The sequence below is a fragment of the Pleurodeles waltl genome, chromosome 8 (genome assembly GCF_031143425.1).
Source record: "Pleurodeles waltl isolate 20211129_DDA chromosome 8, aPleWal1.hap1.20221129, whole genome shotgun sequence".
Lineage (NCBI taxonomy): Eukaryota > Metazoa > Chordata > Amphibia > Caudata > Salamandridae > Pleurodeles > Pleurodeles waltl.
This window is the reverse complement of record NC_090447.1, coordinates 528,754,010-528,777,750: the sequence shown is the minus strand read 5'-3', so window position 1 is coordinate 528,777,750 and position 23,741 is coordinate 528,754,010. Positions and strand designations below refer to the sequence as shown.

Sequence of the window (23,741 nt, the reverse complement as noted above, 5' to 3'; positions counted from 1 at the left end):
AAGACTGGCCACCTGCCTTGTAAATATTGTAAATGAATATACGCACATATTTCATCCCCGGAATATATTTGGCAGGTACAGCTTTGCAGCGCTATTAATTACAGAGGCGCGGAAACATGCCCAATTCCCCTGTGCCCACCGTACTCCCCCACCAACAACCTCACAGGCACTATGACTACTGGAGAAAAGCCCGCAGATATTTAGGAAATGCAGGGGCTTCTGGCGCTCAACGTGATAGAGAGCAGGTGTTGTCTGCGTTAGGTAGCGAGCTATAAAACAAGGGGGGAAGGCAGCGAGCGGGAGATTAGCCGGCTGAACACCCACTGGAACGGGTGTAGGCGCATTGGTTGTGTCGTGTTCTGCCTTGTGGTTGCTGTCTGCTTCATCGGTGCTGCTATCTAGCGATGGATGCTCGACCTCCTGAAGAAGAGGTGAATGGTACTCAGGAGGCAGAAACAGATCAGGAAAACCCGGATTGTGGCACAGAGGCATGCCACCCAAATCAGAAGGGTAATATAGACGAATACCTTTTGTGCCCTTTACAGATGTTTGTTATGTTTATTTATGTTATTTGTAATATGATTTCTGAATAAATGCCTGTTTTATATTATAGAGTCCATGCAGTTTAAGGTTTGTGCAGGTATAACTTTGCTCTGTATTGCCTTAAGTAAGAATACATGTTGAATGTTATACATCGTGACCATATTGTTCATGATCAATAGTTGAAAAAATAACAGAAAACATGGACATGGGTTTTATTAATTACTTAGTTATCAAGATAATACACATGGGTTATAAGAGTATAAATGACATTCCTGGATACCTGCTTTTATTGCACTGAACACTGTGGAGAACATGCTTCTCAATATTATTCGTTTCAGTAAGTAGTCTTTTATGCTTACAAATTGATTTATATGTCATGTCAACATTTACTTGTATTTCTTTCTTACAGTTTTTCAGCCTTCCTCCTCCACACCTGATTTTATTCAAATTATATCAAGGAATTTATATTTCAAGGCACCACCAACCGCTTCAGTTTTCTGCCCAAACTCTACATTCTCATTTGTCTTTCTCTGTATTTTTTTGAAGGGACAAATCGAGAGCCGCTTTAGCCGTGGACAAAGTGGGCTACTGCCCGCGGTCACCACCTTCCATAAGTGATCAGGAAGTTCCTTCATAATGAGAGCAAGCATGAAAAAGCAGGTATATGATTTATCTAGCGTTTTGCGCCACGCAAGGGGGTGCAGGGCAATGCAAAATCTAGAATGAGGTTTACCATGTCACGCAAGACCACCTTGTGTGACACTGAGTGGCTTGGTAAATCTGGAGTAACACAAGGCAGCGCAGGTCACTGACTTGCGTTTCTCTGGCCCAGGGAGGCATTCCAGGAGTGAAGCATGGGTGTTCCCATGCATCCATCCATGGCTTTTGTCACATCCCCAAATCTACCATGAGTGGTAGACCAGGGAATTCGTCAAAATGGCATGCCTCCCAGGTGGGGCATAACAAAGACAAGCATGTTTATTTCTACTTGTTTGCCCCTCTTTCTATGTGTGCTCCATTCTGCAGCACACAAAAAAGGAACACGCCTCAGAAGTTTGTTTTTGTGCAGGAAGGTGCCCCTTCCTGCACAAAAACAATCCTGCCTCCTGTGCAGACACCCTTCACCATGGCCTGCATTGGCTCTAGGCAGCACATAGTGCGCCAGTACAAGGAGAGGGCAGGAATGCACAATAGAATGTTAAATATTGCGTATTCTTGCTTCACCCAGACATGCATGCAATAAGGTGTCTTGCTGCGCTGGATTATGTGAATTTTGTTAAATCTGCCACCAGATTATTGTTTACATTGACAGCTGGGCATGGTCACTTCATAGAATCTTAGAACGCATGCTCAGCTTGTCCAAACTTAACTCTTGTGCTCTCAGGCAATTGGTGGCAATTAGGTTTACAAATAATTTTTCTCTCTCATGTTGCTCTACTTATTTCACCTCACATTTTCTACTGTACCATTCGTCTTTTACTTCTCTCTCTCCCTTTCTCTACATATCTGTGTACCCACCCCTTTTGCTATTTCAACTCCCCATACCTCGTCTACATGCACCTCACTCTCTTACAATACTCCTCTATTTTCCCTGTCCTCTTTACCTCAATCTCCTGATCTTACTTCTCTCTTCGCTACTCTCTGAGCCTATTGCTACGTCTCCACCCTCTACCATGTCTCTCTACCACAATTCTATCTCTACTTCAGCCTCATCTCTACATTTCACAGTGGCGTAGCTAGCGTGCCATTAGCCCTAGTGCAAGTAAGAAGAATGGGCCATGACCACTCATCGGGAATAAAATAAAGCAACATTCAGGGTTCATGGACCCCTCACACCACTGGGCCCATGATGACATTGCAAATACTGTACAATTGAAAATAACCCATAAACTTCAGTGCTATTTTTCGTCTCTCCTCCATGCATTTCACCTTCCTCTTCACCCTCCTCTCAATTTCATCTCCCTCTTTACTTAAAATTTCTCCCCATCATTAAAAACCTCACCTTTGTCTACTTCTCTTTGAGCCCTCTCTCTGCCTCATCACTCTTACCTCACCTGTTTGCCCAATTTCTCTCTATACCTCAAATCTTTCACTACCTCCTTTCTTCTCTACCCAAATGCTTTTTCTCGCTCAATACTGAACCTCTCAACTTACTCCTCCATTTCATTGTTACCTCACCTCCCCACCACACCACACTCTTTCTACATCTGTCATCTCTAGCTCACCTCTCACACTACATTATTCCTTTCTTGTTACCTCTTTTCTATCTCTATCTCTACCTCTACTTTTACCTTTACCTCTGCCTCTTTTTCTCTATCATTCCCTCCTGTCTTCTGTCTATTCTGCTTTTCTCTGCTGATCCCTTCTATATTTTGACTCACCATTTCTATCTAACCTCCCACTCTACCTCTCTCTTCTTATGCATCTTTCTACCCCTACCTTTCATCTCTGTCTCAACATCACCACTATCTCTCTACTGCACCTCTTTTCTTCCAGCACCTAGTCTCTGTCTACTCTTCACTTGCTCTGTATATATTTCATTGTGGTATATAGTCTTTATCTAAACTGTCTGTCTATACCCCTTCCTATTTATCTGCTCTCGCTAACTCACCCCTCACTACCTTGTATCTCTCTATACTTCTCTCACCACCTCATCCCTCTACCTCACTCTGCCTCTACCTTTCTCTTAATCACTTCCCCTTCTACCTTAGCTTTTCCTCCCTCACCCTTAGTATACACCAACCCAACCCCTGAAATTAGGTTTCAATAATACAAAGACTTAAAAAAAAAAAAAATGCATATCTGTTGCGACAAACCTTTCAACCATTAACAGGAAGTCCACAGTAATCAACAATAATTTTCTTACTCATGTTTCTAGCTTGTTCTAAGTCTCTACCTCACCAGGACACTTCACCTATCTTTCTCCTTCTCTTTATGTACCTCTTTCTCTTTCTACCTCACTATCTTTTCTGATGACCTACCCTTCCATCTCCTCACCCTGCATCTCTTCTTACCTCACCTTTCTCTCTACTTCATTTCTATGCCCATTCCTCTCCCTTTACTTCACTTGTCTTGCTTAGCCATTGTCTTTCCCCTCTGTTCTTCTTCTGTCCTCTGCACCCTCCCATTTCTCTTACTTAGCAGGGATGGGGTTCACTCTCTAGCCATAGAAGTACACACAGAAAGAGGATGGGGAGGAGAGGCAGAGGAATAGAATAAAGGAGAAATTGATCAAATTTCACTCTAAAGAATGATAAAAATCCTAGGACCTGGGGTTTGGAATGTAATGTTAGCCAAGAGACAATCAGAGGGTGAGATCGATTCAATCCTTTCTTAGATCACTTTCCTGTTTGTTGATTTTGACTGCTACAGAAAGAATACAGTTGTGACAGGGGAGTTTTCATGATTATGAATATACGGCATTCAAAGCCATATTTCAAGCTCTATGTGCATATGTCTTATATTAACATGAATACGTTCACTAAATAATCACCAAGTCACTCTAACTGTGTCTTTCTTATAACTGGAACAGTAGTCTGATTAGACACAGTTCCAGGTAAAGTGCTAGTGCCAGACTATAAAAGCTATATTCAATTTGAAAAAGAAATGATTTTATCAATGCATCTTTATGCTTTTTTGGTAGTATTTAACGGATGCCAGCAGCTCGAGCTTTTAGCTGCCTTTGGTGCTCCTGTATCTTAAAGTTTAATATTACATTATTGTTTAGCATTGTAAGGGCTTGAATGATGTGAAGATGGGTAATAAACTCAGGGGCATATTTATAAGTGGCTTGTGCCGCCCGTGCGCCACTTTTCATGATGCACCGGCGGCGCAGGCTGCAGACCCATATCTACAAGGTCATGCAAAGCCACTTTGTGTGGCTTATCATGGGCTAAAAAATATGGAGTAAAGCAATGCAGATCAAGTTGCTGCATTTCCTTACTCTGCGTCAAAGAGGCGTTCCATGGACATTGCGGTGGTTGTTCGCACACAACACCCATGGATTTTGACTCACTCCCAGATTTACAAGGATTTGTAGATCTAGGAATGCGTCAAAAGCGTACTCCTCCCCGGGGGAGGCGTAACAAGCAGAAATAAGTATTTCTCCTAGTTTTTTCCTTTTTCTATGTGTGCTGCATTCTGCAGCACACATAAAAGGAGAAAAACACCTCAGTTGGTTGTTTCTGTGTCCCTTCCTGCAGAAAAACAATCATTCCTACAAAGCACATACCCTTGCACCATGGAGCAAGGGTGCCTGCGGTGGCTCAAGGCAGCCAATTGTGCGTCAGTGCACTGGAAGAGGACAGGAATGCGTCATATCTCAGAGATGGGGTGCATTCCTGCCCTTTTCTTTTGACACAGGGCAGGGCAGCAAGAAGCCTTGCTGCCCTGCCCTGCGCGACACAGCGAAATTTATTAGAAATGTTGAAAGGATGCAGTGACAAGGGTGATCTTTGAGGCATGCCACCAGCAAATCAGTGCACGAGGAATGATCGGTTCACCTAGTTTTACTCTTTGACTCTGGCCCAAAAGGGAGCTTTTAAAACACTTACGTGCTCCATTGAGATAGTGGCCACTAACAGGTAGTGGTGGAATGGGATTTTGGACTTCACCATGTCAGAGGCAAAAAAAGCTCCAGGAAGATCAATATGCAGTTGGATCTATTATCTACTATTCCTATTATCTCACTCCAAATGGTAACTGGAGCTGTTTCTGTACCGTGTTGTGGGTGAAGCCAGAATGGGGGTGCCTGAAGGTTAGTTGGTTTTTATGTGGAATTGGTGTTCGATGGCAACATATTTTTCTGAATTCTTGAGTTCTATGGAAGGCCAGCTTTGCAGTATTAGTGGTTTAGTCCTGCTGCATGGAGGCTGGACAGAGCTAACAAACGGTGTTACAGGACAGCATGTACACAACCCACTTTGAGGCAGCTATGTATGAAGGTAGTTATTGTGATAGGCCGTATGTCCACAGACAATAGCAGCTGGGCAAGGGTTACTTGAGTCTTAGCTGGACTTGAGGCTTTTAGCAATGATAGTATTTTTGTTGGGAGAGTGAATGAGAAGCTTGTGGCACATGGTTGTTGAGGTATGATGACTTCTGTGGTACTGCGTTGTATAATTGCAAAGTCATTGTAGATGGTTGTTGTGGCAGGGTGGTAGGACATATGTGTGAGTGCTAAAAAGGTGCCATCAGTATTAAGTTTATGCAAGTGAGTGATCACATTTGCTATGCACAAGATTGTGGTGAACTTTTGTTCTATTCTGAAGAATTTGTGAGGACTCTTGGCAGTTTCCTCTTACTCGCCCAAAGAAGTATTAATTTTAGGGAAAAAAGCAAATGGTAAAATGAGAGCAAGTCCATGGCTAATTTGAATGTGATACCTCCCATTCTGTCCTGACAAAGCGAGAAAAAACAATGGTTTGGAATGCTACCCATAACAATTACCAGTGGCTGAGATTAATTTAAGAATTCCCACTCACATTTGTTTCTTTCTTTCTTTTTGCTTTGCTCAGGATTTTGCTTTATGGTAGCCTGGTGTTCACTTTTGAGGTTGGTGGTGAAGAGTGGATTTGATGTTTGGCCCTTGACTGTCTCAAAAATGTGGATGTGGGAGTTGTGGTAATGGGGATTGGATATTACACTGAAGAAGTTACAAAAGCCCACTGCCAGGTTTCCATTCAAGTTAATATAATGGAATGTAACATGTTTAATTTCCCCAGGTAAAATATAACAACTATGTGTTATTCTAGGGAGCATGATCCTCATGTTGTCTTCCTGAAGTTCTGAACCTCTGATGAGTCACAAACAGCAGGGCGTGCACTTCTCTGTAAATAGGCATGTAGGAAGGGAGGGTCATAGGTCTGGGGGTCTGCTATATCAGAGTCCAACTAATGGTCCAACATAAGCCCTCTGTTTTCAGAAATCTCTGAGAACTACAGGAAGCACAAGAATCATTCTTACCTGGAGTACTGCAGGGAGTACTTGCTGTTGTAGAAGAGCAACTGGTGGTGGGGGGAGACTTTAACTTGGCATGGGATCCCAAACTCAAAGGGGCCCATAAAAATCTCTCCACTTCAGCGGCTATTTCTGGAAGACTAAACAAGGGAGTGACACATTTCAATGTGATCGATCCATGGATCAATATCTACCCTAGTGTTAGGGATTACTCATTCTACTTAAATGTGCCTGCCACATATTATCAATTCAATATTAATATTGCCGATCTTCTCCTTTTCCTATTGGAGGTGTCCATCATTGATATATTGATCTTCGATCATGCCTATTTATAGATGTCCTAGGAGGGAAGAGGGGGTCCTTGGAAAAGGTATTTTGAGATTGCAGGTAAGCACCATCTGAGACTTGGTTCACAAAGATTAGTTTAAGGTGGATGAGGGGGAAATTCATTTCTTGATGTTTTGAAACTAGCCATTAGTGTTCATGATTGTGGTTATGTACTCCTGTAACAAATGCCCGCTGAGCACCCTGGGAGAGGAGGTTGTTTCTATTTTGTCAAGTCAGTTATAAAAATACCTAATAAAAAGACTTGAAAAAAGAATAATTTAAAGCTAACATACCACTTGATACCTCCCCACCATGCTTTCAAAGCAACAGTGTGTGGCCATCCGTATGATGCCAGCATCGCAAGAGAAAAGAGGATATTGTAAAATGCCCTCACAGCACAACTTAAGTACCTGGAGACCACAGATAAACAAACTCACTCTCTGAAAACTGGACATAGCCTGGCAATTATAAGGGTCAACAAAAGATGTGTTTATCATTGAACCTAGCAGCAGCTTGAAAGGATGATTGTGCAAGCGGTAACTAGCTTACACATACCAAATTACAGGGTGCTCTGAGGCATCAGTGAAATAGGCAGGACAGTTGACCTCTAGAGTTTCAAGTATTGACGCCGTAATTTAGTGGCCATACTCATAAGTCCTAACTTAAACAATAAAAAGGAGAGAAGAGGTGTGTAAATATATTAGAAATAATGAACCTTGCGGGCAGACTTATCTTAATTTGCATCTCCTCCATAATATATATTGGAGTATCTTCCAAATATCTTTCCATGATAACTGCCTTCCTTCTTTGTTTATAAAACAAATACCACAACAATAACTATTTAATGTAGAGCATGTGGAGTAAGGAAGCCGATTACACAATCAAATGGCATATATGCCAAACCATATTAAACAGAAGTTGAACAAAGGATCAATTATAACCTCAAGTGGCGTATATATCAAACCGTGTTGAACAGAAAATGGTTCGGGTAGCTTCTGCATCCCATTCTGAAAGCAAGTTGAGATAACCAAATATAAAACAGCCTAATATCTCACTATCTCAAAATAGTTGATGCTTACCGGGTGGGGGAGGCGTAGGGAAAACTGGAGGTTGTGCGTCAAAGAATGGCGCTAGTCAGGTTAGAGTCAAGAAAATGACTCTAACCTGATTAGCGTCACATTTCGGGGCACAACCCCCATGGCCATGACTGCTGTCTAAGTAAAGATGGGAGTCATGCCCCCCAGCCCAATGGCTATGCCCAGGGGACTTATGTCCCCTGGGCACGGCCACTGGGGCCAGTGCCATGTAGAGGGGCCCAAGTTAGCCCCCCCCATGGCACTTACAAAAAAGAAAAATATACTCACCTCTACTTACCTTTACTTACCTGGGATGGGGTCCCCCATTCTTAGGTGTCTTCCTGGTGTGGGTGGGGGTGTCCCTGGGGCCGAGGAAGGGCATCTGTGGGCTCTTTCCATAGTCTCTGACCATGGAAAACGGCCCACAAGTCCCCTAACGACTGCCCTGACCCAGGCATTAAATAATAGCGCTAAGCAAGCGTAGAGCTTTTATTTAGTCCGGCCTCCAATGCACCATTTGGCACGGGAGGATAAATAAGGCACCTGGGCCTTAGAATAATTTTTTGCCTGGGAACGCCTACCTTGCATCTCATTGACGCAAGGTAGTTTTCTGCAGGCAAAAAATGACTTTAACTACAATATTTTGACACTAGACAGGTTTAGCGTCAAAATATAAATATGGAGTTAAGTTCGCACTGAAATAGCTTAAAAGAAATGACACTATTTCAGCACAAACAGAGTATAAATATGTCCCTTAGGGGCATATTTATACTCCACTTCTGCTGAATTTGCATCATTTGTTTACGCAAATTCGGTACAAAACTAACTCCATATTTATATTTTGAAGCTAGACACGTCTAACGTCAAAATTTTGGAGTTTGCATCATTTTTTAGATGCTGGAACCTACCTTGCATTAATGAGATGCAAGGTAGGTGTTTCCATCTATAAAATGGTGCTAACCCCATAGCCCCATATTTATCCCCCTGTGGTAAAATGACGCACGGGTGGGAGGAAGGGCTCAATATTGCTCAGACCAGGTGTTAGGGGACCTGTGGACTCATTTCCATGGTTGAACGCTATGGAATGGGTCCACAGGTGTCCTTCTCAAGCCCCAGGAACACCCCCAACCACACCAGAGGGACACCGGAGGATGGGGGACCCCATCCCAGGTAAGTAGGGTAAGTATGGGTAAGTATTTTTATTTTTAATTAAAGTGCCATCGAGGGCCCAGCTTAGGGCCCCCTGCATGGATGCAATGGCCATGCACAGGAGACCCCTGTCCCCTGTGCTGGCCATTAGGGTGGTGGACATGACACCTGTCTTATCTATGACAGGAGTCATGTGGTATGGATAGTTTTGTGTCAGAAAATGACGCTAGGCTGGATAGAGGCATTTTATTTGCCTCTAAACAGCCTAGCAGCATTTTTGGTGCAAAACACCCTTCTCCCATACAACCACCCCCACCCAGCTAATGCCATTTTTTACGCTAGTCCACACTTTGCACCGGCTTGTGCCATACTATAAATATGGCACCCTGCTGGCGCACAGGAGTAGCGCAGGATTGTGCTAAACTTTTTGATGCAAAACTGCATTAGTGCAGTTTTGCATCAAAAAGTATAAATATGACCCTTAATGTGCAAAAAAGATATATATATATATATATATATATATGACTGTAATCTGAGAAGGCCTGAAAATTATGCCCCCCAAACAAAACCCCAGCAGAGGATGGTTCCAGTATCATTCTACAATACATCCTTCCGCAGCTGGGTGAGCCTCTAGAGGCCCGTTTTATTTTCACATACCGCTTGGGTTTGACTCCTACAGTGTGTGGGGCTGATATAAATCCCATACCCAATCACAGAAGGAGCCTTGAGGAGCATACCTATAGACCTATTTCACTTTTAAACACTTATGCAAAAATATTCACAAAAGTTCTGACTAATAGATTGGAGAACTTGATGCTGATCTTGATATGCTCTGATCAGGTTGGCTTTTACTAAGCATAGACAGGGAGTGACAACATTAGGTGACTGGCCCTCCCGGTGGAGACAGTTAACAGAAAGAAGCCTCTGGCTATACTCTAATCACTAGATACAGAAAAATCAATAGATTGGGTAAGCTGAGAGTTCTTTGGAAGCAGCCCTTGACAAGAGAATGATGGATGTGAAAATGAAGGAATGGATCGGAACGAGGTATAAGTGGCCAACACTGTCAATCCAAGTGAATGGACAGAGGTTTCCCAGTTTTCCTTCCAGAGGGGCACTAGAAAGGGCTACCCACTCACTCGCCTTCTATTTACCCTGGGGGTGGAAGGACTGGCCTTAAAGATCAGGGCACAGACCAATGTAAGAGGAATCCCATTCATCAGAAAAGAGCACAAGCGCCCTCTCCTTGCTGAAAATGGGCTGGTTTCTTTAACTGACCCAGATTGCTCCCTGCCAGGAAAACTAGAGTAGCTTGACCAAGTTTTCAGATTGTCTAACTTTCAAGTCAAACAGCAAAAAACAATGTTTCTGAAATTGATAATCCTGCCAGAAAAAGTGCCTAGGCTACAATCTCTTTCATTGTTTAAATGGAATCACGTTTGCTTTAGTAACTGGGCTAAAGTATAACTAACAGAATGAAAAGATGCTAATTAGCCCACCCCCCAAAACCAGATCTATAAAGATCTGTGAAGGCTGACTCTCTGTGTCTCTTGGATAGGGAGTATAATTGTTCTTGAAATGAATATACTTCCAATGGTCCTGTATGTTTTCTAAGCATTCTAAACCAGTATTTCCTTATTAGAAATACAGATTATTCAAATGCATATGATCTATGTCATTTGGGGCAGGGGAGACAATGTCTTCTGCAAAAGGTCCTAATGGTCCCTATAGACAGAGTGGGACTGGCTGGCCCCGGCATCCTACAGTACTACTGAGCAGCACATCTCTGAATTGTCCATTGTAGAAGGGTGGGAGCAATAATCTGAGAAAGACAACCTTATCTCTGTCCTTTCCCTGTATACCCAAAACACCGCAGCCATCACTTCAACCCAGCACTAGAAAGAAACAATGTTCAGCTCTGCAGAAAAAGGAGAGTGCATAATTCTTCCAGACATGTTCCACCGGGGGCCAGAATAAATGCTTCTCACAAAGTAAAACAAAGTAAAACATAATATGCTATACAAGAAGCAGCCAGGATTCCATCCTGCCAGCTCCAGCAATGAGCCCTACACCCGTTGGCACAAAACCTGACACTATTTGGGAAAACAACATATTAGTCCTATTCAGGATCAGGGGAGACCTTATTTCGGACCCACAATGGGTATTGCACAAAAGAGACCAAATAAAGAAATGACCTTATCAAAAGAGGTGGGAGAGGTTAAGAATTGTGCTGGCACCTATGAGGCATGGACAGTATGACATTTAAGTCCAACGTTCCTAAAGTTTATAGAAGCATACCTTAAATTGATTTGGCATGTAAGGTGAGATTTCAATGCTGCCTGGTGCCAGGGCGTGCACAGTGCATCTTTCCAGTCATGACAGATGTCTGCTGGAGGTGTCTTGTAGATGTTTGGAGAGGAAGTTCTCTCTTATGTCAAAGGTGTCCTGAGGTTCTCTATTTCTGCAGATTGGTCAATCACCATCCAGGGTTTACGTTCTGATTGACTAGACATTAAAGGCAGAGAGACAACTAATTGCTCTATTCTGGAAAAAGAAATACTCTCCAGACAGTGCACTTGGTTTCATGTAGACCTAAACCTCACCAAGGACCTAGTCACAACCTTTACTTTGCATTTGTAAACTCAGGCGCATTTGAAAGTCATTGCCATACATCCGACACAGTAAGCCATAGCCCATAATGACCATTGCTAAAGAGAACTTATAGTCATTGAATAAAAGAGCCAATTATATGCACTATATGCGGATGATGTCCTCTTATTCATGTCGAAAACCACAGAAACTGGGCCTAGACTCCTTTGGATCCTAATCATCTTTGGGGACACCTCAGGGTTCTGAGTTAATTGGGACAAACTCCTACTGGTCCCCCTGCGGTGAGACCGCCGGGACAAGATCTGGCAATCACAACTACTGGTGCTCCAGGTTAGTTTTCAGTACCTTGGAATATACATATCTTGGGGACAAACCTGGCATGGAGCCTGAACCTTGTCCCCATAATGCACAAAGCCAAAGAGGATCTAGTGCTGTGGTCCAATCTTCCCTCAATACCATGGGCAGGATCGCACTGTTCAAGTTGATGGCCCTCCCCAAATTTTTGTACATCTTACAAAATCATCCCCTGCACATTCCAGAAGCATGGTTTGAGTCTGTTCAGGCCCTAAACCGCAAATTAGTTTGGGCCGACGACACCCCCAAGGGAGTTTCAGCAAATGCACACAGGCAATGTATGATGAAGGCCTGGCCATAGCGAACATACCTCTTTATTATTGGGCAGCTCCTTACCAATGACTGGTTTCATGGGGGGTGGGATGACCCGCATACAGAGGTGATAAAAAATGAATAAAAACACAATAATTATGCTCAAGGACAGAAAACACAATATAAAAATACATATAAAAACAATGATTCATACCCAAGTACCACACAAACAATACAAGAAGAAAAAAATCAACCATGTAATTGAATTGAATATAAGGGAGCATTCTTTGCGGCTTGTTTTGTATATAAAGAATACATTTATAGTTACCAACATTAGTCCTAAAACCTTGATAAGGGCGTATTCTAATATCCTTAATTTCCAAATTGAGATACATATTTACCAAAAGATGTTAACACTACCTCATTTACTTATAATTCATCCAAAAAAGCACTATCCATCAATCAGGTGGGCAAGATCATATTAATCCATTGATTATAATTTAGACCCTAAAACATGCACCATACAACATTCCAAAGGATCCCCTCAAGATAATTACATCTTAATTAATGAAGTGATAAAACTGCTAGAATGTAATATCCTAATAGAAAACCTTACATGGGAAAGGGTGGCACAAATCACTCCCAATAAAATAAACCATTCCAGACATTAATACACCATAAAGGCACATATATACTCATGTTATTAAAGCTTATTCAAATGAAGCGCATTATCAATCCAGTAGATTATATATATATATATATATATATATATATATATATATATATATATATATATACACACACCATGATACTATCTCTTGGCTAAGACTTATTCCAGTAGTATTCACCATATGATGTTTGAGGGAAAGTCCCCACCTTTCACTATTAGCCATATCTTCTTTTTTCATAATAACAGTAGGACACCATCAAAACATAAGGATTGGAATAAACATTAATCCTTCAAACATTTATCAGCCCAGAAAACATTCCGTTCCCCACAGAAAAAATCACATATGCTAACATAACTCAAACTGTGCCATTAAGAAAACAAGTCACCACATAGGTACCTACCATACTAAAGGAATGCAAGTCATCTAAATCGATTATATGGGGTACATCATGTATGAAGTTTTAAACAATTCACCTCATAACACAATCCACGTTTCCTGGTTGCTGCATAAACAATAAAGTTGCATTTTACAAGATTTATTTTATCCATAAAACTCACCACTGTTAAAAAAAATCGATCCCCGTGAATATTAGTGGTTATGACTTGAAATTAAGTTTCAGTAGTTGTTAATACATATAAACAACCCAAAGGATCCCAACGAAATTATTATATGTAGTGTCCTGTTAATATGTGCACATAAGATGCAGTATAGATCCACATTTTGGTATACATACTGAAACACAACTCCCATCAACCTCTAGTGGTAAAGAATAACATCAGGAAATCATTCTTTCTTGAATACGGGTCCATTCTCCCGTTGTGGCACCTGACTGTATTTGAACAAAAACGCCATTTGATATAACGAAATCAATATATTCCCACATTGTGTTAGTCAGACAAGTGCAAATAAATATTAGCCACAAGTAGTGGCCATTATTTAGTGACTCTCAGATGACCCAGAAAGGGCAGAGAAGGGGCGAGTAATACCATAAATAACATGGCCACAAAAACTGTCCTCATGTCCGCAAATATGCTCCATTTTGGACCAGACACTACTCAGAGACCACTCATTATTCATGCAAATCCTGTTACCGCACAATATCCAACAATGTTCCAAGTCCATTCTACTGACCACAATAAACTGGTACGTAGTGCATCATGCAGAAACCATAATTAATATCACAAAAAGACATTAGCCCCCGTGTTGTCAACAGCGTATTGACGATTAGCACAACATATTAACAATCCCAATAGAAGTTCGACCCCTACATGGGAGGCAGACCACATTCCAATTCATGGCCATTTCATAGATATGCACCATTTTATGGGTGGCATATTAATGTTTAAGCCACAACTTAAAAACGTTTCAAATAAAGGTCAAACCCCATGAGAGGCAGGCCACACTTCCCTTCATAGCCATATTTAATATGTGCGTTGATGCAGTATGGAATGCTTATCCAAAATGCCGACATGTCAATCGATTTGTGGCCATTTGTTAAGCAAACACCGTTTTGTGGGTGGTATATTGGCAGGCAGCGCATCACACAAAAGGTGCTATTCCTGAATGCCAACATATCAATCTCTAAAAAACTAATCAAGCTGGACCACTACTCACTACAATTGGTGCCGACAGCTGCTTGCACCCATCCTTTTTCCCACTCATGTGGAAACAGAAAATCAAAGAAACCCCAATGTTGGAATTCAGTGTTTTAAAGTCACGTCCATCTTTCCACTCAAGTGCAGTACCCCTGGGTATCACATGATGTTGACCTTCCCTCATCAGCATAGTCCGACCCACCAGATTGTTTTGGTGTCAGCCATCTTGACGTGGAGTGGATATCAATACTGAAATGATTTCCCTAGGCCCAAACAGATGGTAAAAATAAAGCCATATTACAAAGAAAACTCATTGAAAAGCGAGACCATTACCAAAAAATGATATCCCAAAAGAAACAATGAATAAATCCCATGCCTGTCCCACTGTCTCGCACTTCATCAATTATTTTAAAAAATCTGGAATACACCCCAACACCAACCTCATTATGTCAACTAGAGCAGTTGGTGTTGACTATCCTGACGTGGTGCAAATGTCGATAATGAAGCAATATGCATGGCTCACTTTCTCACACATATTTAAATATTTACCAAAATCTAGAATAAGCCTCAGCACCAACCTAATTTCATCGACTAAAGTGGTTAATGTCAACCATCCTAACATAGAACCAATATCAATAATAAAAAATTCCCAAGTCCCAGACAAGTAGTTCCAATACTACTTTGTTACAAAAAACAAGCAAAAAAACAATTGCATCACCAAAAATTCTGTCCAAAGACAATTAGTCCTCTATTGCATGTCTTACCTTCCCAAATGTCATCAGTTGTGTTCCAAAATCTAAAGCGATCCACAACACCAGACCCCATTCTATCAATTAAGGCACACACACAATGCTCACAAGTCCAAAAAGGTGTCTATGAAATGAAATCAACGTCCACTATAATCAACCAATATAACACCGTGATATCCTTCCCCCCATAGGGGTCTTCATATGCTTATTTTAAAACAACTCGTCCACAGCACCAAACCTCATTGTAGCAACTCAGGCGCATGCACAAAGCCCGCACTTCCTAAAGCTACAACTTTGAAAAAGTACCAATGATAACTTGGATAACCTCATATGGCACTTGGATATCTTTCATTCGAATCACGATGTGCAAAAACAACAACACCATCCTAGAGTGTAAAAGATATAGGATATTTGTATTCAAACTGCAACAACTGGTATTTTCTAATGGTTGTTTACAATATGGGCACTCACAACTTCCAAAAGCATTTAAATATTGAAAATGCTTTAGCAACCTAGTAACGATCATACTTATGGTGCATAACCTCATCCCCACATTAGCAAATAAGACAGGGCCGATATGTCATAAGGTACTAACCCCTACCGGATGAACTCATGGTTTAAGATTGCAAAGGGGCACAAAGAAATCTTTAAAAATAATGGAATTCTTCATCATTGTTATGACCCATCTCCACGCTGCGTAAAAAACAAACCCACGTAGCCTCCCTGCGCCACAATGTTACTTCTCTGCTTCCCCCTCTTGGATCTAATGGTATATGGTAAATTCCATTAAACCAAATTTCAGCATTGTTGGTATGATGCTCCATCACACACATGTTCGTGGATTCTAAATTTATGTGATCTAACTGTCTACCCACATATATTACATCACAACCTCAACCAATTATGTATGTGACAAATTTGGTCTTGCAATTGATAAAGTGTCTTATTTCATGTGTCCTGGCCGTGTTCTAATAAAATTTCTTGATCCTATCTCTACCAAATCTACACCTGTTACATTCCCGATGCGTATAAAACCCCCTAATCTGTGTAGATTACCAAGATGTTTTTTTTAAATAGTCACATAACGGGGGCATAACCAATCCCTTATGATTTTGCCCCTGCAATAAGTAACTTTGGGTTTGTTGGACACGTGGCCACTAAGCCCAGGGACCTCTGTTAACAAGTACCAATGTTTTTTTTAAATTCTATAAATGTCATCACTCACAGGGTAATTGGCCTTAACAGTTCTACCTGTATTTCTAAGTGTGTCTTTCCTATCCACCAAAAGAATCCTTCTCTCTGCATTAGCCACAACCCTTTTCTCATATCCCAGGTTCCTAAACCGCTGCTTGGTGCTGGCAATGTTAGCAGTAATTGTTGCCCTGGAACTGCCGTTGTGCCTTATGCATACCATCTTGCAAATAGGGATGTTATTAATAACCGATTTAAGATGAGCACTGGTAACACGAAGGATGCTATTGCAAACTGTCATTTTTCTAAGCATTGTGATTTGTACCACATTATTTTCCACATAGAAAAGAACTCTATTTTTTCTCTACTGTGGTTGAATGCCAGTCTGATGTTCTAAGGATTATCATTCAAGCGATAAGCTATTAGTTGGCCCACTGTTCCCTTCCATAACATGATGATGTCATTGATATGCCTCCCTAAAAAACAATCAAAACTGTCCAGGGGAAGGCGTATCGGCACCAGGCATGTTCCCTCTCATACCAGCCCATAAAAAGGTTGGCATAAGGGGGAGCAACCCATCACAGTGCCTTGTAGCTGATGAAACCACCGGCCATCATGAAGAAAGTAGTTCTTCGTAAGGATGATATCTATCATTTTCATAATCACTTTATTATGTTCAAGATGGTCAGCCATTCTTGTGGAAGAATAGACTCAACAGCTCTGATGCCATGTGGTTTCTGTATGCAGGTATATAAACTGGCCACATCCATAGTGACAAAAATCAGATCCCCTGACCAGTTCATGCCTTCAAACGTATTTAAGGTATCCTTACTGTCCTGTATGAATGCTGGCAGATTACAGACAAAGGTTTGAAGAAACGTATCCACATATCTGGATAGCCTTTCAATGGGTGAAGAGATACTCAGTATAAAAGGCCTTCCTGGAGGGAAATGACCCCCTTTTTGAATTTTAGGAAGAATATATATACATGGAAAGCGTGAATCTTTTACAGAAAGATAGTTATACTCACCATCTGTTAAAAGGCAACTCTCATGCCAATTTGGCAGGCGCATATTGACCTGTACAGTTAGCGCCTTGATGGGATTATTTAAAATAGATTCATAGCAATTGGTATCTGCCAATTGTTGATTAATGTCCTCCATGTAATCAAATGTATTCATTATCACAACATTTCCACCCTTGTCTGCTTCCCTGATTACTATAGTTTTGTCAGATCTCAAATTTTCAAGGGCTGTTCTCTCCCCTCTAGTCAGATTGTATTTCTTTTGAGACCATGTCCTGGATTTTTTTTTAAATGTACGTGGATCTTTTGAGACTCTTTCCCTGAATAGGTCAATGTTGTGGTGTGTACTGGAAGGTATGAACTTAGAACGAGGTTTAAGACCACTATCCACATATACATCCTTGAAAATATCTAAATCATCCCTCAAATCCTCCACATGCAACACTTCATCATCAGACAATGACATCAATAAGTGTACATCATATAAGTCAGATACCATTTGAGTAGGTGGTTAAACATGTTCAGTTATTCAAGTATTTAGGCATGAATCATTGTTTTTATGTGTATTTTTATGTTGTGTTTTCTGCTCTTGAGCATAATTACTGTGTTTTTATTCGTTTTTGATTATGTATGTATTTATACAGAATATGTTCTGTGTGTTTGTCTAGTGTATATTCATGTTGTATTTGTATTTGTTACATTACAGCCCTGAAGAAGTCCCTTTTGGGGGCGAAACACGTTGGCTGTCTTCGGTGTTTTTGTGATGATCTTAAGGAGAACAAATAAAAAAGATTTTAACAGTTTGTATATGGGACTCTTGTTGACTGTGTGGTGCACCTCTATACTGTTTATTCACAACTCATGTACATGTTGAAATAGTCAGAAGTGCTGGACTCTTGCCAACTGGACATCTACTTTGGCCACATTACTGAGTTAGCCTTGATCTCTACCCTAGATGAGATTAGGACAGTAACAGAGAGCTATAAAGTCCCCTTAGGAGCAAGGAAACAGACACCTTTACAATAAAAGGGCTAATACAAGATAATGACAGTATTATGTATACAGATCACCCAGGTCAGTATGTGTTTTCTTCTGTGTTCTGCTCAGGTGGAAAGCCTGGACAATGACAAACTCTCCTGCTTCTTTGATTACAATGGTCAACTTGATACTGCCCAAGATGGCTTTAGATCAAGCCACAGTACTAAATCAGTTTTTGTCTCCATATTGAGTGATCTTTGGATATCGCTGAACAGAGGGGAAAGGTTGCCCTCATCATTTTATTAACCATTCCATGTTATTCAACTGTCTCCCATTCCATCCTAATAGATCACTCCTACAGGAACAAAGTAAGAGTCTGAGCTCAAATTTTGCTCTGCTCTTTTCCTATGGACAGAGTGCAAGTTGTGCCTCAGTATTTGTTTCATTGTTCTTTGAAGACTCACTCCATTGGGGTTCCTCAGGCCTCCACCATCAGGCTAACTCATTTCAACATCTATGTTGCCCCTCTTAACACAATTATCTAGGTTTTTACACTTATGCTGATGACATACAACTCATTGTCCACATGAGCAGTGACACCAACACATCCGGCATACATTTCAAAAACAGTCTTACAGCCATTTCCTCATGCGATGATTCATAACACATTAAGGCTCTCCTTTAGAGTTTAATGAACAGGAGAATGTGTCAAAACTGTGGTGGGCATCTTGTTTGCCAAACTCATGGTTCCACTGCTCTACTGAGAGGCAGGAAGACTGGCATGTTTCTAATGGCGAAACCTATGCTGGCGTTACTGGTAGAAGCCTATGACCAACAGCCCACTGGAAATTGGGCAGTCGGGCAAAATAACTCAGTCCGTCTGCCCGAATTACAGCAGACATTCAATCATAATTTTTCCTATGCACGGCCACCTGGTAAAGCGTGGTGATGCTAAACTAGTAAGCAAAGAATTGACACACATCCATGAGGATATTGCAGTCTCCAAACTCACAGTTCCAGCATTCTGTTTAGAGTTGGTGAACCACCAAGTTGCCGATGTTGGTGGCTACTCTGGTTCTGTCAAGGGAAACCTTTGGTTGACGGGCCATCGGATATTGGGCTGTCGATCAAAGTTGCTCAGACATTCTTTATTTATAGCAGATGACCAAGCATACTTTTTTCCTGATCTTGACCGCCAGAGAAAGCCTAATGGTCCAGAACCAAAAATAAAACTAATGAGCCCCTACAAACAGAGAGAAAACTACTAGCATGTTAGGGATATTTATGTTTTTTGTTTTTCAATAACAAACTCCCCTGTGCCAGTTTGTATATGTAGAACAAACAACTCTGCTGAGTGGATGCGTTAAACATGGTGGCCACTCAGCAAAGTTTTAGTAGTGCCTTCAGCGGGATGATGGCACTGCTGAAGGCCCTGGGATCACTGCATGCCTGGTGAAGATCTCTAAATATGGGGCCTGTAGTCTATCAGGGCAGTGGAGATCATCCCTCCACTGACCTGGAAGAATGGAGTACAGTGTGCCATACTGTAAGGCAACAAGTATTAATTATCATGCAAGAGATGTGCTCATATTTGGTGACCACATCTCCATTTGGTCTGAGAAATCCCACTTTCACCCAGTGTAAACCGCTCATAATCCTGATGTCCCCGTTGACTCGTCTTTTTGCCCTTAAAATCATATTTCTACTTGTTTGTTTTTCTTGAAGCCTTTGCTTTATTTCCATCCTCTTGCTGGAAATCCACCACCTAGACTACGGTACATGGGGCTTCCCAAGTATTTTATGTCCACCAGGAAAGCAGCCAACAATTCAGAGGCTAGTTTGACGCTCAGCTTACACCACATATTTCCTTGTATCTGACAGCCCTTCATTGGCTGCCCATTAGGAAACGCTGCAGTTTTAAGGGCTCGATTCACAAAGAAAAACTGAAAGTCTACTTAGGTACACTCTACTAGATTTATAACCTTTTGGCTATCTATAAAACTCACCAGTAGTACGTCTGGAACGCTTCGCCATTCACAACTGTACGGACCGAGAAACCAAATGCAGTCATTTAAAAAAAGCTGACACCAGCCCGCTCCCTTCGACTCTTCCTGCTATCTCTTTCTTTTAATAGATCCATGTTCTCACTCTCTTCTCCTTTCTCCCTCTGTGTTCGATTTCTCTCTCTACTGTCTCAACCCTTCCTCTTACTCTCTCGAAGCCTCCCGTTTGCCTTCTGCAATTAGTCTCGGAGGAAGAGACAGAAGCACCAGGAACATCCTGGGCTTTCAAAGCCAGCCTTCACGGGCTACAACCCACCAGTGAGATGCCCAGTGGAATAAAAAGCCTGTCTGGCTCTCCATAAGTGTTTTTTTGTAATTGAAAATGGCAGGGTTTACCACTTGTAGACACGCACAAAGGATGACCTAGCAGTAGTAAATGCATTTGCTCCTGGGTACTATAACACCATGACGAGGCAGCAATACACATGATTAACTCCTTTGCAAGGGTGGGAGTAGTCTAATGCGTGGTACACCTGGAATTTTTTGGCGAGTCAAAGCTGCCGCTAAACAAACCTCCGATCTCTCTCTCTTTAGCAAGAACATTAATCACAAGACGTATCTTGACATTTTGATAACTTCCTGAAGGCTGGACGCACAAGAAACTTTTCAGCAGGTGCTTTTAAATTCCAAGCTTTGTAAGTTATTGCTAAACACAGTGACCCCCTGAGGTCAGCACTCGGGGCCATATTTATACTCTGGTTGCGCCGAATTTGCGTCGTTTTTTTCGACGCAAATTCGACGCAGAACTAACGCCAACTAACGCCATATTTATACTCTGGCGTTAGACGCTTCGGACGCCAAAGTGCCCGGAGTGTGCGTCATTTTTTAGCGTGAACCCCTTCCTTGCGTTAATGATATGCAAGGGAGGCGTTCCCGTCTTAAAAAATGACTCCCAGGCCTTTACGTGGTATTTATACTCCCGGGCAAAAGAGACGCCCGGGAGTGGGCGTGGCCAAAAACGGCGCATTTGCGCCGCTTTTTAACGCCTGGGTCAGGGATGGCGTTAAGGGACAAGTGGGCTCAAAATGAGCCCAGAGTGCCCTCCCCTGCCCCCAGGGACCCCCCCTGCCACCCTTGCCCACCCCAGGAGGACACCCAAGGACGGAGGGACCCATCCCATGGACATTAAGGTAAGTTCAGGTAAGTTTTTTTTTTTTTTTTTTTTGTGGCATAGGGGGGCCTGATTTGTGCCCCGCTACATGCCACTATGCCCAATGACCATGCCCAGGGGACATAAGTCCCCTGGGCATGGCCATTGGGCAAGGGGGCATGACTCCTATCTTTACAATGATAGGAGTCATGTTGATGGGGGATGGGCGTCGAACAAAAATGGCGCAAGTCGGGTTACGACGATTTTTTCGACGCAACCTGACTTGCCCCATTTTAAGACGCCCATACGCCATTTTCCCCCTACGCCGGCGCTGTCTGGTGTACGTGGTTTTTTTCCACGCACACCAGGCAGCGCCGGTCTGCTAGCGCCGGCTAACGCCATTCAATAAATACGGCGCCCGCATGGCGCTTCAGAATGGCGTTAGCCGGCGCTAATTTTTTTGACGCAAAACTGCGTTAGCGCAGTTTTGCGTCAAAAAGTATAAATACGGCCCTCGGTGCGGCCGCACCGCTCTCACCGCCCTAAAGCCGGCCCTGAGTCCGCCCCAACACATATGAGCGCAAATGCCTTTGTGAATTAGACCCTAAGGCCCAAATATACTATTACTTGGCACAACGCAATTCAGGGGCACAACTTGCTGTGCTACCTCAAATGGAGAGAGCAGGAATGTGCCTATGTACTAATTTATGGTGCATTCCTGCTTTCTCTCTGCACTGGCTCACACAGTGCAGCCTAGCTCCAATGCAGGCACTCTTGCGCCATGGTGCAAGGGTGTCTCCATTACAGGCAGGATTGTTTTTGTGCAGGTAGGGGCACCTTCCCAAAAACCATAAGTGGGTGTGTTGGAACACCCACACTCCACACTCGGAATTCCTTCCCAACGCAAAGTAATGCAAGGCAACGACTTGCGGGGTTGTATGACAGACCCACACATGGCAGAACCACGCATGACTTTACAACACGATTGGAACCATGCATCTTTACCACACATGCCTTTATAATGAATTTCATTGTAAAAGAATGCTTAGTAAAGGTATATGTGGTAACGCCATGTGTGGTTGTGTGATACAACCTCCTGAATCCCTCACCCACCCTAAACCATAAAACCTACCCTGCCTTAAAACAAACCTGACCCACCACCCCAAACCCTAAAACCTACCCTGCCCTGTCCTAAAAACTTCCCTGACCCCCCAAACCCTAAAAGCTACCCTTGCCTGTCGTAAAACCAACCTCGCCCTGTCCTAAAAACTACCTCCAACCCCCCACCCGTGCCTTAAACCCTAAAACCTACCCTGTCCTAAAAACTACCCCACCCCGTCCTAAAAACTACCCTGGCCCCCGGCCTAAATCCTAAAAGCTACCCTGTCCTAAAAACTACCCCTCTCTGTCTTAAAAACTACCCTGACCCCTGACTCCGCCCTAAATCCTAAAACCTATCCAGTCCTAAAACTACCCCACTCTGTCCTAAAAATATCCTGCCCCCACCCTAAAATCTACCCTGCCCTGTCCTTAAAAATGACCCCAATCCCCACCCTTGCCCTAAACCTTAGAAGCTACCCTGCCCTGTCCTAAAACCTACCCTCACCGGTCCTAAAAGCTATACCAACCACTTGCCCTAAATCCTAAAAGCTACCCTGTCCTAAAAACTACCCCACCCTGTCCTGAAAAATATCCTGACCCCCGCCCTAGACCCTAAAACCTACCCCGTCCTAAAAACTACCCCACCCTGTCTTAAAAACTACCCTGACCCTGCCCTAAACCTTAAAAGCTACCCTGCCCTAAAACCTACCCTGCCCTGTCATAAAAATTACCCTGACCCTCCAAACTCTAAAAGCTACCCTTGCCTGTCCTAAAACCTACACCGCCCTGTCCTAAAACTACCTTAACCCCCTCACCCGCGTCCTAAACCCTAAAACCTACCTTGTCCTGAAAACTACCCCACCCTGTCCTAAAAACTACCCTTACCCCCGCCCTAGACCCTAAAACCTATCCTGTCCTGAAAACTACTGCACCCTGTCTTAAAAACTATCCTGACTCCCACCCTAAACCCTAAAACCTACCCTGCCTAAAAAGTACCCTCCCTGTCCTAA

The 23,741-nt window shown here is 42.5% G+C and overlaps 1 protein-coding gene across 1 annotated transcript in view; it reads left to right on the top strand.

The window, feature by feature from the left end:
• Positions 1 to 316: 316 nt before the first annotated feature.
• The window catches only part of METTL21C (methyltransferase 21C, AARS1 lysine), a 179,093-nt gene continuing 155,668 nt past the window's right edge, over positions 317 to 23,741 (top strand). Inside the window, exon 1 of the mRNA XM_069203142.1 lies at positions 317 to 510. Coding sequence (XP_069059243.1) covers positions 405 to 510 — 106 coding nt within the window. The 5' untranslated portion in view covers positions 317 to 404. The remainder of the gene's footprint in view (positions 511 to 23,741) is intronic.